Source organism: Sceloporus occidentalis, unplaced genomic scaffold (genome assembly GCF_023333645.1).
Source record: "Sceloporus occidentalis isolate IW3139 unplaced genomic scaffold, rSceOcc1.0.p SCAF_4, whole genome shotgun sequence".
NCBI classification, from domain to species: Eukaryota; Metazoa; Chordata; class Lepidosauria; order Squamata; family Phrynosomatidae; genus Sceloporus; species Sceloporus occidentalis.
In genome coordinates this window covers 118,441,308-118,464,366 of record NW_028316984.1, presented here as the reverse complement: position 1 = coordinate 118,464,366, position 23,059 = coordinate 118,441,308, and the positions used below count along the sequence as shown (strand labels likewise).

General features: G+C 38.1%; 1 protein-coding gene across 5 annotated transcripts in view; it reads left to right on the top strand.

Moving 5' to 3' along the window:
• NELL1 (neural EGFL like 1) overlaps positions 1 to 23,059 on the top strand; it is a 630,714-nt gene that overhangs the window by 317,212 nt on the left and 290,443 nt on the right. For 4 of the 5 annotated variants that reach the window (XM_089521359.1, XM_089521360.1, XM_089521357.1 and 1 more), the window contains exon 13: positions 15,206 to 15,331. The exons of the other annotated variant lie outside the window; for it this stretch is intronic. In XM_089521359.1, coding sequence (XP_089377485.1) covers positions 15,206 to 15,331 — 126 coding nt within the window. The remainder of the gene's footprint in view (positions 1 to 15,205; positions 15,332 to 23,059) is intronic. 5 annotated transcript variants of the gene reach the window in all.

Below are 23,059 nucleotides of genomic sequence, written 5' to 3'. Positions count from 1 at the left end.
AAGTTCTAATGAATGCAGACTGTTACTCCTCATATAATATCTGATACAGTGGTCTTAAAGAAAGGCATTCCCCCCCCCCTTTTTTTTTGGCTGTTGCGTACCAGAAGTTTTTGTCAAGGCAGTGGCATTACTAATGGGGTGCGGTGTGTGTATGTGTGCAGACTGCACTGGGTGGTACACCTGGCATGGCTGCTAGGTTATTGAGGAAGGACATCATGTCCCTTTCTGGCTTGTCCAGCAACCACGACAGTCCCTTCCATTTGGGCTTCAGCATGTCTGCAGCCATACTGGAGCCCAAATAGCAAATGGACCTCCAGGGGCTGTGGCTGCTGAGGGTGGGCAGTTCCTTCCATTTGGGATTCAGCACAGCTGCAGCCATGCTGGAGCCCAAACGAACCTCTGGGAGCTGAGGCAGTCTGCCCCCCCCCCCCACCCTCTTACACCAGGTAACACCAACTCTTGGTATACCACTGAACCAAGGGACATTAAACCATGCTAATATTAATGTCATTGCCATATAATATCAAATAATAAATACTAACAAGCTCAGTATTAAAAGCAAGTTCCACCTTTCCCCCCACTCCTTAACTGATCATATCATTTGTCCTCAATCCCTTCTGCTCATATGGGTTCTGTCTTCATATCATGAAGAGAGGGCTAGATTGACCAGTCTTCAGAAGGCATCCCAGAACTGTGGCATCTTGCTTGTCATGAGGGGAAAAGCCAAATCTTGTGTGCCCACTTGCTTCTCTTGGGTAGCAGCAGTGAGCACGGAAAGGCATTTGATGTTGATTCAAATGACTGAGTAAGTATGCATTAGTGGCAAAGTTATGTCCTCAAAGTGTCTGAGCCAAAGACCACTGAAAGCTTTTAAAGTCAAAGACAGAAAGCTGAACCCAGAAATTAATTAATGAGGATAGCATAGAATTAGAATAAAGTACTCTCCTCGCTTCACTCCAGTCCATTCTCTCGTAGTTACATAATACATCAACTGATGTTTCTTTGCTCGTTTCCAATGTTGCTGTTATTTTAGTCGTCCTATTTCTGTAGTCCAGCCTGGTTGCTACTGATGCATGCGTAGCCTCAATCAGTTCTGTTTCTCTTGAAAAAGAAGTGGGTAAAAGGTCCTTGTAGACTAGCTGTTAAACATATGAGTCATGTGAGCCAGAGTAAGAAGTAAGGTAGTAGAATTAGCTTCCAGGCAAATGTTTAAGTCTTGGGTTAATGACATTTCCCAGTTCTGCATTTTGCTATAACAGAAAATGAAGCAGTGTTCTTGGGAACAACACTAGGATTGCATGATAGTCAGAATGATTGTCATCATTATCAGTGAGCAACTAGTTGGGATACGCTTGACTGCATATCAAAACTATGTCTCTGTTGGCATCTATTTGCCATGGAATATGTTACTAAATTAATGCTAGCATGTGCCATACAAGGTCTTAATAGTAAGCATTTTGGCAGTCATGGGAGAGAGTTTGTTGGTGAGGAGAAAAGGTGACTGCCTTTTCTAGGCTAATTTTTCATGCTTTTACTTGTGCACTGCAGCATCAGACTGATAGTCTATCATTGACTGAAGAATCAACCACTGCTACACATGATTGACCATCCCCTGCCAAAATGTAAAATGTATAACAATTCTTTCTCAAGCTAGTATAAATAAAAGTCCCTGTATTTTTGTTGCAGATTGAATACATAATTCTAACACTGTTCTAACAACATTCTATCCCTTGTTGTCGGGACAACAAGGTATCTGAAAACACGGTAAACACATCTCATATGAATAGTGACTGGTTGGTGGCGTTGATATAAGACTTATTACATATCTAAATGCTAAGGCTTATTACCTTTAGAATTAGGTAACCATTCAAAACCCTGCAAACAATTACACACAAGGGGCTGTTTGCTCCTTTGACTTGGAGCAGCTCTAAAAGTAGACTTCTTCTTTTGTAGCAAACAAAATTATATTTCAATGACTGGAAAACACAATGAATTTGAGAGCGTGCAGTATCATATATAACTAGAGCATACATTGACAGTATTATTGAAGAGAAAAGTGTTTCTGGTTCAGTTTCATAGCCAAAAGCAAAGCAATTAAAATAAAAATTTCTTGCTGAGTGCTGAGAATGAGCAAGAGAAAGAGAAAAACATCTTTTATACTCATTGGTTGGATGGCTGGGTGTTTGTTTTTCCTCTTGAGTTGTATAATTCTTCCAGTTTAGCTCATTTCACGTTAGGCCTAAGGACTACATTATGACCTAAAAAGTAAAATGCCTCTTGTAGTATATGTTATTGTAAATCATTGTTGATTAGGCTTGGGATAGAATGTAGCTTCCTTTTTAAAGTCTGAGTGGTCAAGTACATTAATTTTGTATGATGAGTTGCTGTAATTTGTCATACCTCTTGTTCATATTCAGAACTATAGACACTACAAATTACCATGGTGATTCTTTCAGGACAGTAATACGTTAAGTGTAGCATACAAGTAAACAGAACTCAGGCTTCGTCTTCATAGAATTTTTGGAGGGGGAAGGGAGCCCTTAATATGCTACATAAAATTTGCTGAGGGCACAGGGATCCAGGATCAATTAAATGAGTAGCTAGCTACAATTTATCATTTGAAGATTGTATCAGTGTGGATCTGAAAGAGTAAGCTAGTTAATGATGTAGGGCATAGATAGGACAAAGTCAGGATACAAATATTGGACATAAAAAATAGAACAGGAGTGTAAAAATTCTTAAGATAAAAACAAGCACTTTAACATAATTGCTTTGAGTACTGAAATGGCAGGAACAAATAATTCATTTTGATCCATTACTAAAGAACAGAGATGTTGAAGTAGCATAGAAATGTGTATCACTGACAGAGTTAAGAAAAAAAGTTGAAGAAAAGAAGTTGAAATGATGATCAGGGACAGTGGTCTTTGGAATCCCACGGGCAATTTTGACTTAGGTTTGTTTCTATTTCTAGTACTCACCTCTAGTGTTTGTTTTGAATCATAGTTGGTGGAGGAACCCCTTCAACAGAGTAATATGCCCCAGATATTATGCAATAAATGATTAAAGCTTAATTATGCTACATATTTATGTTAGTTTGGCTATCTCCAAAAATAAAGCTGTATAACTCTGCAGGAAAGTACTCAAGATGGGATTTCCATAAATGTTTATGTTGTAGAATTTACACAAAGGGAACGTTACTTCGAAAAACATATACAGCAATTTCCCACAAGAATATCCATGAATGTTCTTGCTGTTCATCCATTTTGTCATGTGTATGCATTCTCTGAGCATGTATGTTTTGCCTCCTTTATGTTTATACATATGTTGTATAGTAAAAGAGAGAGGAGAGTTTTAAGCGACTGCAAAGTTTCTAGACAGAAGTAGAATGGAATGGTGTTAAAGAACTGATAACAGATTATACTTATAATAGTAATAGTAATAATAATAATAATAATAATAAAGAATCGAGGTGAGGCATTAAGGCATCCTCTATGAGCAGCTTTTAGCAGCCTTAAAAATAATTCCAGTGAATAGTTACAGTAGTTTACTGCAGTAAAAACAACAGTGTTTGAATGTGTATGGATGTATTTGTTTTTCTTTCAAAATATAACATTACTCTTTCTCCAAATGGTCCCTTATGTATATAATAAAGATTCATACTTACAGAGATCCATATGGACTGTAGATTTGTAATTAGTTAATTTAAATGTGTCCTAGGGCAAGACATTTACAAAGCAATTCTTCATTCTTCATTGGACACCTCCCACAAACCAAATAAACACTACCAATGCTGTTCTCCTTGTATCAGTAGCAGTTTCTCCAGAGGAGTCAGCAATTGTTAACTTAAGAATCTCCCTTAGTTTATTAATTAACAAGCTCATGCACCAGTGTAAATCCCAACTCAGTGACACTTTCACCAGTACAAGTACCATTCTTGTTGCCTTACCAAATTTGTGCTGCCAGAATTGGTACTTCTCCAAAATAGGCTTCTCCTGTTTTTCACCTGGATGCCTGATACACAGCTCAGTTGACAGTATTGAATTATTACATTTTACTCTATTTTACATTTTACATTGGCTCGGGAGGCAGTCTGTGGCAGTAATATCAATAGAATACGGCTGAACTCTCAAGACCTTATTGAGAGAAATAGTGCAGTCAGTAGCAAACGTGAAAAGGAGGAGGTTGTGGTAAAAATGAGAAAAGTATTTTAACAATAATGGTAGGGTGGTGTGTTTTGAAAGTGAATGCTTCATTGTATGTATATTGTCATTTAAATGCTTAATAAGCCTAATGTCGCTATTTTTCCTCCAGTTTTTCCAGCTTTGTTTTATCAGTTTTTCAACTGTATGTTGTTGCTTAACTGCACATCTTCTGTCTAATTTAAAAAAATTAAATTTAAAAAAACCCTGTTTTGGGGAAGTAATTTATTATGCTTGTAAGCTCACCTTTCTTTAAGAATCTTAAGAGAGTGTACATTCCTATTCCTTAAGGTAAATTAGGCTGAAAGGTGATGACATTGGCCTGTTACAGACTGCCAAAATAAAGCTGCTTCGGGTTTCTTTGGAGGTATGCTGTTTAAATGATGCATGCAGCCTAAGAATCCGGAAGCTGCACCAAAGCTGCACTCCAGTGCTTAGGAATGGAGTGTGGCTTTGGTGCGACCTCCGGACTCTTAGGACCCATGCATCATTTAAATAGCATACCTCCAAAGAGACCCGAAGCAGCTTTATTTTGGCAGTCTGTAACAGGCCATTGAAAGTTTTTTACAAGCCACCTGACTCATGTGGAGTTTGAATCTAGACAGTTTTGATCCATATCTGACATTCTATTGATTGCCCTTCACAAGTAATGCTAAGAAGACTCTTAATTTATCTCAAGGAGTTAATAGATTCTGGAAGCAAAGCAAAATATTAAGTAAGGCCAGGGGAACTAATGAGGATTTCATGATTACAAACCTCAGACAGATTCCTGTTATATTCCATTCAAAATAAATAGAGCTTTGAAAATCAGTATGCAAAGGGATCTTGTAGCACTTTAGATATGAACTGAAAGAAAGAAACGGGTAGCACGAGCTTTCATAGACTTGAGCCTATTTCCTCAGATGCATGGGGTGGAGTGGAGAGTCCAGAGACAGCCCTATATAAGCAATTGTGTGTGAGAATGTCAATTGTAATTCAAAACCTTGTGAGTATGGAGATGAGGTAACAGGTTAAGTTTTAAAGATGCTTGTTGGGAGACAAAGGCAAGAGGAAGGATGTTGCCTAAAGCCAAGGAGGGTAGACAACCATGTGAATTACTATTGGAATGTAGTGCAAAAGTCAGAGAGGAGATGTGGTTAACTGGTCAAGGGTACCCTCATGAGGACCAGGGGTTAGATCATGTTGGAAAGTGCGTAGTGTGCCAGGAAATCATTGGGGCTCTCCAGTTCGTTTGTTCAAGGACCAATGTTCTGAGGTCTGAGATGGCATGCCCAGGAAGACTGAAGTGTTTTTGTGTATTTCCATTCCTAATGTCTGATATATGTCAATTTATCCTCGGGCATGGGGACCAGCCTGTTTGACCAATGTAAAGTGCTGAAGGGAATTGCTGACATAGTATGGCACAAATCACATGCTACCAGCTTCTTTCTTTCAACTAGTCTCAAAGATGCTGCAAGATTGCCTTGCATGCTGATTTTCCAGATTAACACAGCTATGTTTTTGAAGAACATTGAAAAAAGTGTGTGCTGATTCATATCACACAGTAGAATTTGGCCATATGGTATCCAAACCAGCTTTGTCTGCTGACATTTATACTTGATGAATTGAGTTGTCTTTTAGAATACATGATCATTGACAGTATCATTATAATGATAGACATCCATACTTGGATATACATTCTGTTGTTTAGTTAGTCTTTTTCAGCTTTTCCTCAACCCCCCGCCCCCGGCCGATACTTGTGCAAGTGTGTACATTGAGCTGCCAGTGTATTTACTCCCCAAATGTAATCTCAATAGAATGGTACAAAAGAAAAAAATATGATAATTGTCTGTGGGTTATTCACATTAGTAATCTGACCTAATAGATTACCTCATCCTCTTTAGCTAATGTGGTATGTTTGAGCCCATGAGTGAAATGCTGCCTTTAGGCAAAACTTGCTCTCACAACATATTTATATTCCAATGGTTTTCATATTGTTTATGTACTCTGATCTCTAAAAAGCTTTATCATATGTGAATTCTAAATGTTGTTTTTAAAAATAATTTGTTTTTAACTGTCAAATGCCTTTTGAATATGTTATCAGGAATTCCCGTGAAAGCAAACATGGCAAATATTTAGAAATATTTATAAGGCTATAATTTTTTTCCATTAATGCATTTATCAGACTTCTACAGCTGTTCACTTAGGGTTAAGGGAAAAAATCTTCTCTCTTGAAAAAACAAAGTATATTTTAACTTGATATGGCATCATTCCAACAAATTTTAATTATTTGATTGTGTCTATCTACGTCTAATGCTAAGAGCACTTTTTATATATAAAAGGCATTGAATAAGCAAAGACCTGCAGCCAAAGATTTATGCCAAAAATAGAATATATGAAATTCAGTTTCCTAGTCCCATGTTTCCACAAAAGATTACAGTTGTTTCTTTTCAAAGTTTTTTCCCTAATCTTTCTGCCAATGGCATAAAGTCTGTCTTTCTCAAATGACTGCTGAGAGTTTATCTCTCCAATCCGCCTTACTCATCCTACCCTACATTGTCCTTCATGGCATTTTTGTGGTCTTTCCTTTAATCACTCTGCCCCTGGGCATCTGCTGAGCTCTTAAGCAACCTTGTTTCTTGGGGCTCTTTCCAGTTCTCCTTCCAATACCCTCTTCCTTCCTACCAATAATGTAATGGCTTGGATTCAGAATTGCTAAGAACATAAATTGATTTTCCATGAAGAGAAGGGCACACTGCAGAGCAATGTGGGAAAGCCATCAAAGATCTGTCTATTCTATACCACAAATATCTCACAGTTTTGTGTCACTTCTGGCAGAAAGAGCTCTTCTGTTCATGGAATAGCAAGTCTGGATCCAACCCATTATTTCTGAGCTTTGTATAAGGATTTTCCATTTAGCCTTCAGGGGATTATTAAACAAGAGATTATAACTGTCAGAAAGCAAGGTTTGTATGGAAAGAAATTTTCTCTTTTAGAATGTAGAAATCCCACTCTTCCTCCTTAATTTCAGCTGCAAGATGTTTTTTTTTAAATTGGAATCTGAATGTCCAATGTCATTTCCTAGATGGGATTTTAGTTATTTGCCTATAGGATTATTTCTCTTAGTGGGACACATAAAACGCCTGTATACAGATCTCCTTTCCATCACTAATGACCTTGCATACATTGCACAGACAGATCCCATCAGTCTTCAAAGGGTAATAAGTAAGGTTTTCAGGATGGTGTAAACTGTGGGACCTCTTATTTTCCAGCTGGCTCTAGGGCTGCACATTTTTCTTTACTGCTTTGCATCCTTCTGTGGGACACATGATGTCTTAAAGTGCATAGTTTAAGAATGAACTGTTTCTCCCCTGGTGAATTTATTGGTAGGCCTGCTTGAAGTAGCTGTCTCCTAAGTTTAAATTTACTCCTTGTCTACACTCTGTTTGTCAATCCAAGTGACATGTATTTAGATGCTAGCAAAACCAGGAGGTGCCCCCTAGTCGAAAATTCTGAAAATTGTAGCTTTCATAGAAATAAATTTATTTTTAGCCTTCAGATAAAAGCTTGATGAAAATATGTTTTGAAAGCCTATGCAGAATGATAGTAGTCCTTTCTGTAAAGAGGATTAAAATTATGCCAATGTACGTGGCAGCCAGAAAGCTGCAAACTTCAAGCAAAACTGAGGTCATCATCAAGCCATCTGTAAAAAGAAGCAGGAAATAACTAGAGTCAGGAACTGGGGAATACATAATTAAGGCAGATATATACCATTTATACTCAACTATAAATTGACCTCATGTATAAGTCAAGGGCAGGTTTTGGGGCCAAAATTATGGATTTGGGTTCAATTCCTCACTCAGCCAAGGAAACCCACTGCATGGTCTTGGGTGAGTCACACCCTCTTAGCCTCCGCCCCAGCCATGTTAGTGTTATTTTAGGGTCACCATAAGTCAGAAATGATTTGAAGACACATAACAACAACAACAACAACAACAACAACAACATAAATATTCACCAATAAGGTTATATTACACCTGCATTGTTCAATGCACATTTGTGCAATATGTTTGGTATTTTATTGCCAAGTGTTACCACATGTGGAACTCTACTTGTGCCACCTTCAGCTGGATGCATCCATTTCACACTGCCCACAAAATTTCCTTTTTATACAATATATGCCTTATGCCTATGCATGTCATTTATAGGATGTGGCTGTTGATTGTAGTGGCCATTTTAATTCAGCAATACTGGACAAGTTGAAAGAGGAAGTATTATCAGTAGTATTAGCTTGTTTCTGGTATGCTCTTGTCATTTTGTGATGCTGATACTAATGCCATAGCATTGTCTTTTCCTTCTTCTTTTCTAAACGTTGTTTTCATTTTATACGAAGGTCAGGTTTATCTGAGTGATAGCTATCAAGTGATAAGGTTATCACTTGATAAGCATTCTTTCACTGATGTACTGATAAGGTTCTCAGTGACAGCAGAGCCATGATAGCTATTTCATTTAGCAAGATACCCAGTGATAAACATGTTGTTGCTGTTTTAATTGACCCTACCATAGTTTAAATAATCTTATTTGGACTGTTGGTTTGCAGTTATTGTTGCAGTTAAGAACAAAATGTCAAGAGATTGAAAGTTGCCAACATGCATATTAATGAAGTGCCTTTGAACTCATCAGAAGAATGCATATGTGCATCATTTCAGACTAAACTATGCACTGTGATGCAGTGATTGTCGCTGAATAGCTTTAGCCCTAGTGACTTCTTGTCATTATGGTAAGCTAGTTTATGCAGATGGAAGTTAGTGATATGTGAAGGATCATTATGCTGTGTCAAGTTTAATTTTAAAGACCATAAGTACACCTTTTTATAAGAAAAGCAAACTACTTGAGAGTCCTAGGGAAAAACATAAATCATGCATTTTATCACCTCAATACACCACCAGAAGACAAGCTCTAATATTTCAAATACGACAAGCAATCTACACATATGAATCACAATTTGAGTCCCATTATGGCCAAACTGATGTGTACCACTCTGTGGTTTATGGATAGCACAGTAGCAAAGTTAAATAGATGATTTTTTTTTTTTTTTTGCCATGGGCATCTAATCTTGCACATTTTTACAAAGAAATGACATCAGAATCAGTAGTTCTTTTCCACTGACCTGAAAGTTTTCTTAGAAAAAATATTTACCGAAAAGAAAGCCTCATATCATTGCATTTAGAAAACGGCATGACAGTGCTGAAGAAGAGACGTATGTGAAGAACAGACACGGAAATTTCAGATGCAGGGTGTTGATTCATATGATTGTATTTCATATAGCTCAATTCTAGGCCAATCAACTCACTGAAAATTGTACTCAATTAAATGGAAATTACTTCATAGTACATATATGTGGGATTAAATCAAAATGGAAGCTTCTAGCCCCTTGCATACCATTTGCAGAAGTAAAACTCTGCAGATAATAAGAATAATTGCTTCTGTGGGGTGGAAACGTTACTAGTTCAAAAAAAGAAACCTAAGATGTTAGTGAAGTTTTATTATAAACCCAACTTGTTTAGATTAAAAAAAGAGACAACAATGTATGTGTGTTTGTGCATGTTGTTATGTGCCTTCAAGTCACTTCTTATGGTGACTTTCAGGTGATTCTGTTATGGGGTTTTCTTGATTGAATTTATTTAGAGAGAGTTTGCCCTTGACTTTCCCCTGAGGCTGAGAGAGTGTGACTTGCCCAAGGTCACCCAGTGGATTTCCATGATAAATAGGAATTTGAATCCTGGTTTTCCAGTGTCCTAATCCAACACTCAAACTGCTATACCATGCTGCTTCTCTCTCATATGAGTGCGTATGTGTGTAACATGGAGCACGGAACACAACATGTAGCAGATTATCTCTCCCCCTCCCCCTTCTCTCTCTCTCTCTCAAAATATTTTCCAAAACAGAGAGCCAGTGTGGCATAGTTGTTTGAGTGCTGGATTACAACTATTGAGACCCAGGTTCAATTCCTGCTCTGCCATGAAACCCACTGGGTGACCTTGGGCCAGTCACATGTTCTCAGCCTCAAGGAAAGGCAATGACAAACCTTCTCTAAATAAATCTTACCAAGAAAACTCTATGATAGGTTCACCATGAGTTGGAAATGGCTTGAAGGCACCCAACACACACACACACACGTTTTGGGGACCAAATACTTTAGCCTTGCAATAAAACTGTATTCAGTAGCTCAGGATATGGTCTTCTTTTTTTTTGGTAGTGTGATGCATTCTTTCTCATTTGTAATGTTTGGAACTTTATCAGCAGTTAACATCTGACTCTTACTTGCATTTCACTTCATTCTACCTTCATTACTTGGAGTAGAGGGGAGGATGACATTTATACTATGTCAACTACAACTAAGGTCCCAAAAAGTCTACCTACCTTTTGGGATACTTGTATGTTCTGACATTTTTAATTCTAGCCAGCCTCTGATACAACCTACATCTCCATCTGCCTCCTTTCTAGGTAGGAAAAAGCCTATAACCAAGAATTTTAAAGAAACTACTCTGATGAAAGTGTAATATGCAGTCTAATTAATTTCACAGGTATCATAAAATCATAGAATTAGAAGGGACCCATGGGCCCAATCCCCCCACCAGTGCAGAAATCCACTAGTAAAGTATCTCTGAGTGATAGACTTTCAATCTCTGTTTTAAAAAGAATGCTTGTGAAGGAGACTAGGAGAGTCCACTACCTTCTGTGAGTGTCTATTCCACTGTCAAACAGTTCTTCCCATCAGGAAGTTCTTAACATTTAGCTGGAATCTCCTTTCTGGTGATCTGAACCCATTGCATCAGATCTTATCCCCTATAGTAGCTCACTCAGTCTACCAAATGATAGCCTTTCAGATAATGAAAGATTTTAATATTTAATCATTCCTTCTAATATCCAAAGAACAAGGAATAGTTACCCTGGATTTAACCATTGTGAAAGTGGGACCATAAATGGCATAGATCATCCCTTGTGCAATGAGTTGTACGGTACAAAATACTGCAGGCTCACTCTCTTGTTCCAACTGGGAAAATTTATTTCTAAACAGGCCTACTGTTACTTCAGAGACAGCATCAGAGTCAGGATTTTATGTTTGCATTCAAACTGTTGGGTAGCTTAGGTTGAAAAACCAGACTATGTATAATACACTACTTCCAGAAACTTTTTAGAGCAGCATTTCCCCCCCTAATGCTACCAGAAACTAGAAATGGTTTTATTTTTTTATTACAGTAGAAGCAATTAAATCCTTCACTTTCAAGGTTTTTCAGTATGCTCAACCTTTTTCTTGGTATGGTTTGCATCTTTCAAATTTATTATGAGAGCATCAGAGGGGCATTTTTAGACAAATGTTTCACTTGTTTTGACATCTTTCGTTTCTTTCCCATTCCTTTCACACTTTAAAATTATTCTTTAAATTGAACACAGCCATTTCAAAGCAAGAAACTAAAGCTTGTATTTTTTCTAAATGAGGAAATGGAGTAGTGTAAGTGCAGATGCACTCAAAGGCATTCTGTGTGGCCCTAGAGCTGAACAATGTGATAGAAAAACATTTCCTTACCATTTGTCTTTCAAAACTATGATATATTTTGAACTCTTTTTTAAAAAAGGGCCCATCACTCAAAAACCACCAAGATAAGGAGATTTGATGGCTCATGGTATCTGTAATTCGATATTATATTTTGCCTCTAAGCTATTATTTCATATTCAGCCCAAGCTGCTCAGTGATCAAAACTCACTATCAGCTGACAGCAGCTTGGTGGTTAGTAAAAAGTGATTTTATTAGTAGCCTTTGCTTCTTCCTCACTGGATTGATGTTCCCAAAGTAGAAGTGTTCATAACAGCCAGTATACTTTTCACATTAAAATAAGTACAGGATTGCCTCAGTATTGAGGCAAAACTTCTCCCTCCCCCATTCCTACTGGTTCATAGAAGGGAACTTATTATGGAACTCAGGCCTGGTACAGACCACCCAAAAAGGGCGGTCTGCTGACACCTTGTTTTGCTCCACGAGGAAGCTGCAGCGGACAAACCGTGCAGCTTTCTCGCGGAGCAAAAGGAACCCGTAAAAAGCGGGTTCTTTTTGTGGCGCAATACTCGTGCCGCAGTGTGCCAATGGCACACTTGCGATATCAGTATCACGGCGCTACATGTGGATGCTAAGCGTCCATCACGTCAAAATGGTAGCACCCACAGGGCACCGCCATTTTGACGTATGGAATACGTGCTAGGGTTGCAGGACGTTTGTAAGCAACGCTCCGAGGCAACCCTAGAACGTCATCAAGATGTGCCACGAGGCCTGTCTGTACTGGGCCTCAGTTCTGCTGTTTTTATTTTACTTGTTTAGTCTGATGTGTGTCAAGGTTCTTTGAACAACTGTGTTCAGTTCAACTGAACAAGTAGTGAGGATGAATTTCAAAAAATTCACTCTTGGCTAATGAGGAAATATAAGATTGAGATAAGCAAAGATGTATGATGTGTACACAGTTTATGTACAAGGAAAGTTAAGCACAGCTGGACAATAAACTCATTTCTAAAGCAAAAGCCATCTGTACTACTAAAGATTGCCTTCAGATAAATTCTGAAGTAGGCGTTCTTAAACTTCATCACCTCCTGTCTAAATATGCCCCTAGTGTAACTAAACTAAAACAGAGACAGATGGTTCACCTGGCAAAGATTGTTTTTGTCACTGCCCTGGCGAGGGATGAACAGATCAAAAGAAAATTGAGGGAAGTGGTCCACTCACAATATGTTTTCAAACACCTGTGGGAAAGAAACCCAAAAAAGAAAAGGTAAAAATTTACTTGTCATTAAATCAATGGCCTACTGTCTTGCTAGAGTTTGCAAAACCGTTGATCATATGAAAACTTCAACCTACTTCAAATATTTAGTTTATTCCCCCTTACATGGCAAATTTTAAAGAGTTCACATTTGTGTGTTCACTCTATGACTCAAGTAGTGATATGCATGTGATGACAAGGCCTGTCCCACCATAATAATACATGTTTTAACCTGCTTTTAAATTTTTGATTGTTTGATCTTGTTTTAACTTTTGTATCTTGTGGATACAAAAACTTCTTTTTAAAAAAATTGTAAGCTGCTTTGAGTCCTAACTGTGGAAAAGGCAGGATAGAAATGATGATGGTGATGGCGATGATGGTACGTACAGCAGCAATCTTAGAAATTCATATTGATTTCCATATTTCCTCAAACCCAACTTTTGACTGAAAGCAATTGACACATTCAAAGATGGTGACGTAATGGGTCAGTTTTGAGGGGAACATCAATCAGCCTATTTGCCAATGATATTTTTGGTGAATTATTTGTTTCATCCTCTCAGAGACAGTTCATCATCATCATCAGTTATCATCACCATCGTAACTATTTTCTTCATCCTACCTTTTTTCCAGTTTAGCACTCAAGAAGATTGTCAACAGTTAAAAAGTAGCTTAATAATCGTAACATACAAAAGATGATGATGATGAAGTTGATGATGTTGATTGTGATGTATATGTTGAGTCCAAGGAGTCAGTTTCTTAAGAATGCAGGCTCCGAATGTTGCCAGTACACAGTTACCAATTAATTATGGTGATGTTGTTGAACATCTGATGTTTCTGTGTAGTTGTCTTTCCAAAACCACATTTCATAAACAAATCTGCACCTATGGTACTTGTTGTGTTGGAAGTATGAGTTGTAATAGTGTGCTAAATCAAAAGCTCAGTTTTCTAAATTTTCAATGGCAAGTTGATTATCTTCAGTAACTGGATCTTTGTTATGGTCAGCAGATTTAAGGTGAATGTGATGTACTTTTTAGCATTCTTCTGCTTCTTTATTATTAGAGTGGCATTTTAAAATTGTGGCATTTTATTTAGTGTGTTAACAGGCTAATTAGTTTAATTTGAATTTTAAAATGTATATTTGATTGTATTTTGAATGGGACCTTTTTAATTTTGTTGGATACTGTTTGGTGTAATACAAATCAAATAAATAAATACGAAAAAAAGGAATAGGAAGGTGAGGGTAAAAGATCATTATCATCACCACCACCACCATCATCATAATTTACTATCCATGTGCTCTTTTAGACTGACAATTGTAACTAGTCATATGGTATTTTCTATTTCTTATCTGGCTATGATATTTGGAATGCAACCCAAAGGCTGGACTATAAAAAAATATTTGGACTCAGCTCAAAACTATTTCATGTTTTATCTGACCAGGAATCTCCATATTGGTCTCATATTTTGCTCTAGGTGAAATTTCTTTGGCAAATCAAAATTAAAATATTATAAGTAAGCTATTTTCTTGTGCAAAATGAATCCTCACAGGGTTTTGTACAATCTGATGACTAACCACAAAAAATAGATATTTGCTTAATGGGAACTGAATGGAATGAATAGAGATAGATATTTGGTAGCCATTGTGAACTTGTATTGCCTTAAAATTGTTTCAATGCCCCAATTATCCTTGTTCAACCAGCATTTACAACCAGCTGCTGCGTAAGAACCCCAGCTGTTCATGTTTTGTATTTTTCACATAAATGTTTCCAAATTTGATAAGAGATCTAGGAAGCTAGGACAAAATGCACATGGCATTTCCTAATGAAGCCTTTTTCAAATGGTTAAAAGAATCTCCATACCCTCTGTATCAGGGTATGAGACTTTTAACCCTCCAGATATTTTAGACTTGAGCTTCCAGAATTTTATAGCCATGATAATTGATAAAGATTTGTAAGACCTCTGAAGAGTCAAAATCATTAAAGCTATTTTCTGCTTTAATCACTTTTTTATCTATTGGCTAGCTTTTCAAGTGTTGTCACAAGAAGTTTATTTTACCTAAATTATTTACAAAGTTGCTGATGAATGTGAATTTATGCAAAGGTAGCAGTAAGTTCATAATGTGCATATCTGTATGTAGAATTGCTCATATTGCAATATTGTGTTTGTGAAATAATATGCAGCTAACTGCAGTCTCACGGGGTGTTTTTCTCTCCTCAGATATTGATGAATGTGCGGCTAAGATGCATTATTGCCATGCCAACACAATTTGTGTTAACCTGCCTGGATCATATCGCTGTGACTGTGTCCCAGGATATATTCGTGTTGATGATTTCTCATGTACAGGTAAGGTCTTAATATAATAGTAATCACACCATGATTTCTTTTTAATCAGTTAATGGTAATCAGTTGGGAGAAACTTCATACTGTATGCCAGGTAAAAATTCTTTCTTGAAGAAAGATAAATCACCATTGAAAGTGGAAGAAAATGTTTATTTCATATTCATTTTTGGATCCCTAGATGTATTATGTAATCCATTCATGGTGAATACATGTTAGAGAAGTGTACTGTAAACTTCATAGGTTAATTATACATTATCAATAATACTAATTTCATGCACACAACAAGCATTTATACCAACATATTGTGACTCCCTAATATGGATTGTTCTACTCTGAATACAGAGTTACAGAGTTTCTTGGGACAATGAACATAATACTAGGAATGCTTCTATAATTTAGAAATCTAGGCCCCCCAAAAGAAGTGTAAGAAGCATATATTTGCTTATTTTCAATACAAATATAGTAATCTTCTGAAAAATACAAAATTTTCATTTCCATAAAGGTAAATACTGAAAGAAGTTGAAATGTGTTTGTGAAATCTGTCAACAGTAGGATTTCACAATCTGTTTTGTGTACACATATTTGTGTGGGAGGGGTAGAAAGAATATTCCGAAATGATTGAAAAACATGTTTTGGAGTGTTGGGTATGTCAGGGATGATGGGAGTTGTGCCTCTTCACCTCTGGCTCAAACTCACCACCTGGTTACGCACCGGCGCTGACCAGTTTTGGCCAGTGGTTAAAGCTTTGCTCTAAAGCAGCAGAGTTACAGAGAATAGGCTGAAGACCCTGACAAACTCTCCAAGCCTTCTCACTCTTGCTTCCACAGAAGTCTTCCCACTTCTTCAGGATCCAGCTGGCTCTTGTATCTTCACTCAAGACACCAGACAACTCAGTAGTCTTATATAAAAGATCTACTTTATTCTACTATATACAGCTCCAAAACTATCCAACACAACTCCAATACAACACTACTCCACTACTACCCACAACTACTACCCACAAAATACATTGTGATTCATAGCCATTATTATAGCCCTTGGAAAACACCACCCACTCTTGTCAGTTTCCACCCAGTGGGCGTGTACAACCATTTTCATTGATTCTCTTGGTTCATCCTACAATTAATGATTTCATCATTTCACCTTGTCCACTTAACAATTCTCAGGTGTGTTCAATTATCCACTTTGCATCTCTGTCCTTGGCATTTAGGACTTGCTAATTACATTACCTTTTACACCTGTGTGGCTCCTAATTGCTTTTGCTGAGTCATCCTGACTCTCACATACATGTTTTATTTCTTTCACTGTATATCCCATGTTGCTTTTTCCTTAACAGGGTAACCCTGTTGAGAAGAATTCTTGACTAATTACAATCATTGTTGTTTGGTACTTGTGCATAATATGTACCAATTTTGCACAGAAAACATCTTTTTCTGAGCAGTAAACAGTTTTTCACAAAAATATTTTCTTCATACAAAAAAGCTTTTCTAAAAAAAGGTATTTAATTTTCATATATTTAAAAACACACCACAAAAACTACAAAAATTGAGAAGAAAAAAGAAAGAAAAAATAGAGAGCAAAAAGAAAAATAGAGAAAAAGAAAAGAAGATACATTAATAATGGGGCATGCGGGGGGAAGAAAAGGATAAAATTGACCTTTTTTTATTCTGAGGACACCCAACTCTGTTGGACTGGGTGGCCCTTGTGGTCTCTTCCAACTCTATGATTCTATGATCCAAGGACTTTGTCCTAATTCTGAACCAATGTCTATTGTCATTACTGGACTGAATGAAGGCAAACAAATTGAAAGTTAATCCCGACAAGACAGAAGGGGTCCTGGTCATTCAAATGGCAGATCAGGAATAAGGACCCTGCCTATGCTGGGCAGAGTGACCCCCCCACCCTGAAATCTTAGGCTCAAAGCTTGGGTGTTCTCCTAGATTCAGCTCTGAGCCTGGGAGCTCAGATTTCAATGGTGGCCTGGAAAGCATTTGCACAATTAAAACTAGTGTGCAGATGCATCTGTTTCATGAGAGTCAGATTTGGCTATGCTAACATATGTCTTAATTATATGCCATGTGGATTATTGCAACATTTGGATTACTGCTGCCTTTGGAAACTGTACAGAAACTTTATCAGGTCCAAAATGCTGTGGCCAGAGTGCTGACCAGGGCCATTATAGGGAGCATATAGTTCACTTGTTAAAACAACTTCACTGGCCACCATTTCTGGTGACAATTCAAAGTGCTGGTTATGATCTGCCCTATATGAGTTAGGTTTAGACCTGCCAGGTTGTCTCTAAGATCTACAATGGAAGGCTTTCTCTCAGTCTCACCATAATAATAGATTCGCTTGGTTAGGACATGACAGAGAGCCTTCTCGGTGGCTGCTCCCTAGACATATGAAAGTTGAACTTCTTTAAAAAAAAATGTTTTCTGTACAGTGCTTTCAATTATTCATAATTTTACCATTTATACATTTATAGAACTCCTATTTTGAGCTTTATAAAAATGATTTAAACAGTTTAGAACATGTTTAAACCTTTTTTTGTGTGTGTATTTCTTTAATAGTGCAAAGCAGGGTCACACATTAAGAGTTACAATACCATACAGAAGAACAAACATACTTGGAACAAAAATCTTGTTCAATTTCAGCAGTCACATAAAAAGAAGTAATGTTAGAGAACTATGATGAAATGAAAACAGTTTGTTAATGGTACAGATAAAAACGTAGATATATCAGGATGGAGAGACAGTATGAGGTTTTTTTTTTTCATTAAACACAGGTTTTTCAATTCTAGAAAGAAAAAAAATTTTCATCAACTTTCACAATATCCCAAAGATCAGTGATGCATTTATTTTAATACCATCAACAAGACCTACTTTGCAGAAAGTTTTCAGATTTACCTCTCATTCCATTGTCTTTCCTGTCTTTAATGTTGTAATCTCTCAGGTCAGGATCTTCATAGTGTTCCCCCCTTACCAAGGAGAAGGGTACAGACCAGAATTTATCTCCAAACCTGTGCCTAATTGCCACTGCTAGAAGTCTCTCCATAGAGCTTCTGTGGAGGTGTCAACTTGCCATTTTCCACACTGACTTCCAGAAAAAACATCTGTTTCCTGAATAGAAAATATTGTTTTCTGTGCAAAACAACCACATGCAACTCTTTTTTTTTTTTGCAGAGTAAGGCCCCATTCACATTCACCTATTTGCCCTGGATGGAACTGGGTAGAATCGCCCCCCCCCCCCCCCCGAATCAGTCCGGAAGCAAGTGCCCACTATCATTTACCTTATTCGGGGTTATTTACCCCTGAATGCCCTTGCAGCTCTTTGTAGAGAGTTCACATTTGCGGTACTGGTTTAAAAGAAGGCTCCTTTGCTGTCAAATCAAATTCTCTTCCGCTTTTGTCAAAGGTGATGTTTCCTACAGCAATTGGCCAATAGAATGGGTGCTTTCCCCCCTCCTTTTTAAAAAAAAAACAGGCAGCAGAGTGCACATATTCTGTCAGATTTAAAAACCTCCAGGTGTGTGTGTGCGTGTGTGTGTGCTGTGTGTAGCAAAAGCATTCACTCTTGTATCAGTTTGCCAGATTGAAAGGGAAACATTTGTAACATTCCCATTGTAGCATTTGCATATTAAAATAATAATAATAATAATAATAATAATAATAATAATAAAGCCTCTTAAGGTGCCATTCCCGGAGAAAGAGGAAATGAAAGGAAAATGTAGCACAAGCATTCTAATTGTAGCATCCGCATATTACAAATAATAATAATAATAATAATAATAAAAAGCCTCTTGCAAAGTAAGGCTGCCGTTCCAGGAGCAAGAGGAAATGAAAGGGAAATGTAGCACAAGCATACACACACATTCAATCTATATGTTTCAGCCAAAAACCATTCACATACTCTGTCAAAAATAATAATAAAAAAAAAAAAAAGAGAGAGAGAGAAAGCTGCCTGCAAGAGCGGAGGCTTGTTCCATTCTCTGTCCTCCCTATGACCTACCCTGAACTTGACTCTTTCTCCAGCTCCTTCCTTCACCTCTCCTGCTCCCCTGTTACCCTGATTCTGCCCTTGGCACCCCTGGCTCCATCCTCCTTCTCCTCCTCCTGCTCCATCTCTCAATTCTGCCCTTGGCACCCCAGCTCCATCCTCCTCCTCCTGCTCCCCCGTTACCCCGATTCTGCCCTTGGCACCCCCGGTTCCATCCATCAATTCCCTTGGCACCCTTCCTCTGGCTCCTTCCTCCTCCTCCTCCTCCGTCACAATGAAGGGGAGGTATGTTCCGCCCTCTGCTCTCCCTCTGACCTAAATCCGTCCCCTGAACTTGACCCGATCATGATCAGGGACAAGTTCATATTCACCGAACCAGTTCACCCCCCCAAAAGATACAGCTTAAAGTCTGCTTTCAAAAGACCCACACCAAGGGGCATTTGCCACTCAACGGGTGTGGAAGCCTCGGATTTGATTGTGAAAGGATTGGGGCCAATATGAACTTCCCGTGGTTAATCCGGGTTCTGATCCGGGGTAAAAGGTATCTGAATGGCCCCTCAGTCTCAAAATGTGAATCAGCACTGGAAACCATGTGATTTTTGGAGACTTTCTTACATCAGTTGCTTATTTCAAGAAGGAAATTAGAAAATAATTGCATCACTAGTGTGGAAGCACCTCACTTTGTCATTTGGTGATATATGTATATGCAGTCTGAGCTCATTTCTTCTGTTTGATTCTAATTCAGAAGTTACTCCACAGTGGTTCCTATGTTTTAAAAAGGCTTCTCTTTATCTCTTGTTACATGCAGCCTCGGTCATCTGAAAGGTAGACTGGAGTGAGGCTAGAGGTTGGACTGAATTTAGTATATATAGCTGGTGATGTTCTACCCAAATCTGTAGCAGAAAAATCTGTTGTGCAATACTAGCTCCCTATGTGGAACTAAACTGGACTACTTTGGATGCAGAAAGTGCCTTTGGGCATTACATGGCTTATGGACTGCATTTCTCTAGCAAACAAATAAACACCCCCCCTAAAAAAACCCCAAAATAATAATGCACCTATATGCCACACCTTTGTCCCCATATATAATAAAAGTACTTTAAGCACTTTGTACTTTGAGTACTTTGTTTGAACCAACGTCAAACTTGGTTGTTCTTTTTGACGACTGAGAGTTAACATTCATTTATGTCTTAATAAAGAACAAATGCAATTGCTTTAAACATCAAAGTCAGTAAAACTTAAATAACTGTCAGCAACTATCAGTAATTAGTAGTCTTGGGGGGAAATGAATGTTTTCAGGTAAGATCTGCAGGTGGCTTTTTTGAAGATTAGGGAGGGAAAATAATATGTTTTTGTTTCTACTAGAATTTATGAGAAGTTCCATCTCATCACTAGTTGACTAGTTATGTTGTAGCACCTGTTTTAGAGAGATATTCTTCAAAATTTATTGGCAGAGAAACAGTGTTGGGCAGTGGGGGATTTTGATGCTGATTTTTTTTTCCATGCTGAATGTAAAATGCAGCCTGGAAAGAATAAATATTCCAGGTATTTTTTTTAAAAAAAAGGTGGGGTTGGTACATGGCTAAAACAACAACAGACCTGTTTTTGTGTGTTTACATGAGTGCATGTCCATGCATGGGTCGAGGCCATAGAGAAAGATTAAGATTCACAAGAAGGCTAAAAGCCCTGTTTTGTGATCTATTCAATATTAAGCTGCGAAAATATTAAGCTGCAAAAAATATTTTGTGCTTTACAGTAAGCAGAGATATAGGTACCCATGAGGAAAAATTGTATGGTGTTAAGGTCTTATTTTCACCCTTCTTAGGCCCTGTACAGATGGGCCAAAAAGCATGTACTCAGTATGTGCTAGGGTTGCCTGGGAGCGTCCTTTTCAGACGATCCCTAACCCTAGTACGTACTCAATATGTCAAAATGGCGGCGCCCTGTCTACATGGGCACCGCCATTTTGACATAATGGCCATGTCGCGTCCAAACAGCGCGGCGTGGCCATTACATGCTGGCACCGCTGAAGGGCACTTGTGGCCGTGTATCGCTGGTGTGGCCTTTACACGGCCGCACCAGCGATGCTGAAGAGAAAGGGGCCAAGTGGCCCCTTTCTCCCTTTCCCCGCAACTGTTGGGGTGTCTTTGGGGCATGAAGCCCCAAGACACCCCTTTCTAGGCAGCATGGAAGTGGCGTTTTGCCACTTCCACGAGGCCTGGAAAAGTGGCGGATCGGGGCCTCCAGGGCTGCCGCTGTGGCAGCTCAGGCCCCAATCCATCAGGGAAAGGGGCAGGTGCAGGCCACCCCAAAGGAGCAGTCTGTATCCCACCTTAGATTCTGCTTACGGTCACAATCACAATATGCCATGGTGTAGAGAAAGGTAGAGTCTATAAGAGCTAGGGAAAAGTTCTCCATATAAGCTATATGTTCCTCTATAATATAACATAATGCCTATACAGTGCTTCACATTTTATTTGATGTAGGACACAGGTAATTTCCCCTGCAATGTGCCAAAAACTGGCACTATATTTGTGTCATATTATTATTGTATTCACACTGTTTGGAACTCATCCCAGAGCAGCAACTCATACCTCATGGACCAGCACTGACCAACAAACCATTACTTCAGTAGCACTGGTCTAAAGTGACTGGCGACAGCTGTCCAGGATTTCAGAAAGGATTCTCTCTCTCTCTCTCTCTCTCTCTCTCTCTCTTTTGGAAAATGCCAGGGACTGGAACATTTAGCATGCAAATTCAGTATACTAGATACATGCCAATTTACATTCTATCTTCTTAATTTGCTCTGGAGTTCATGCGGTTGTATAAACCTGATGCTAGAAGATTTTCATATATTATTTTTATTCTGATACTACTAATAGTGCATACAGGTTGGTTTTGGTGTTTTTTTTTGGGGGGGGGGGAACTGTTTTGTTCTACTAATTTTCTATTGCTTCTCTTCTTCCAAGAAGACAATGGGTGGGTTCAAAGGTAATGGAAAACATGGTTAGCAATGCAAGAAAGAGCATTGTGCTCCTGCTTTCTTTTGTATATACTACTTTGCTTAATTATATTCTCTTTCTTACTATTTGTAATTTGTCAGAATGGATGAGCTTTGGTTTGTGCTTATCTTCCCATTTTGGCTTGAAATCCTTTGTTGGAAATCAAATATGAATAATTGTTTCCTGATAGGGCATAATGGCAACCACTGGTTCTTATGAAAGATAAAATAACTCAGGAGCTTGTGAGGAAGCATCTGAGCACAACACTCATTCACATAATAGTTGTCACAGGTCCATTCATAAAGATATTAGATAACAAAAGGCACAATACAGACTCCAGGAATATTTAACTTCCATCCCTTGTTAAAACATCCCAAATATTTCTATTCTCTCCTTTATAAGATGGTATGTCCCTTGACTCTTTTTCACAGCAAGCTTTGATGGGGGCATCCTTAAATATTATAGTGTATATTATTCTTTTTCATTCTACTATACTGGCATTTTAGTTTCCCTGTATATGCATGTCTTCAGTCCAAAAATCTTTTTTAGCTTCTGGTTGTTTTTTTAAAAATCTTGAATAATGACATTTGTCTTTAGAGATTAGTTTCATAGCTCATTACTCATGTATATTTCAAGTGAACTGCTTCTAATGTTCATTTCTCCATTGCATCTGTTACCTGAATTGGCTAGATGATCTTTTGTAGACAATAAAGAAGTCTCCAGATTCCCATAT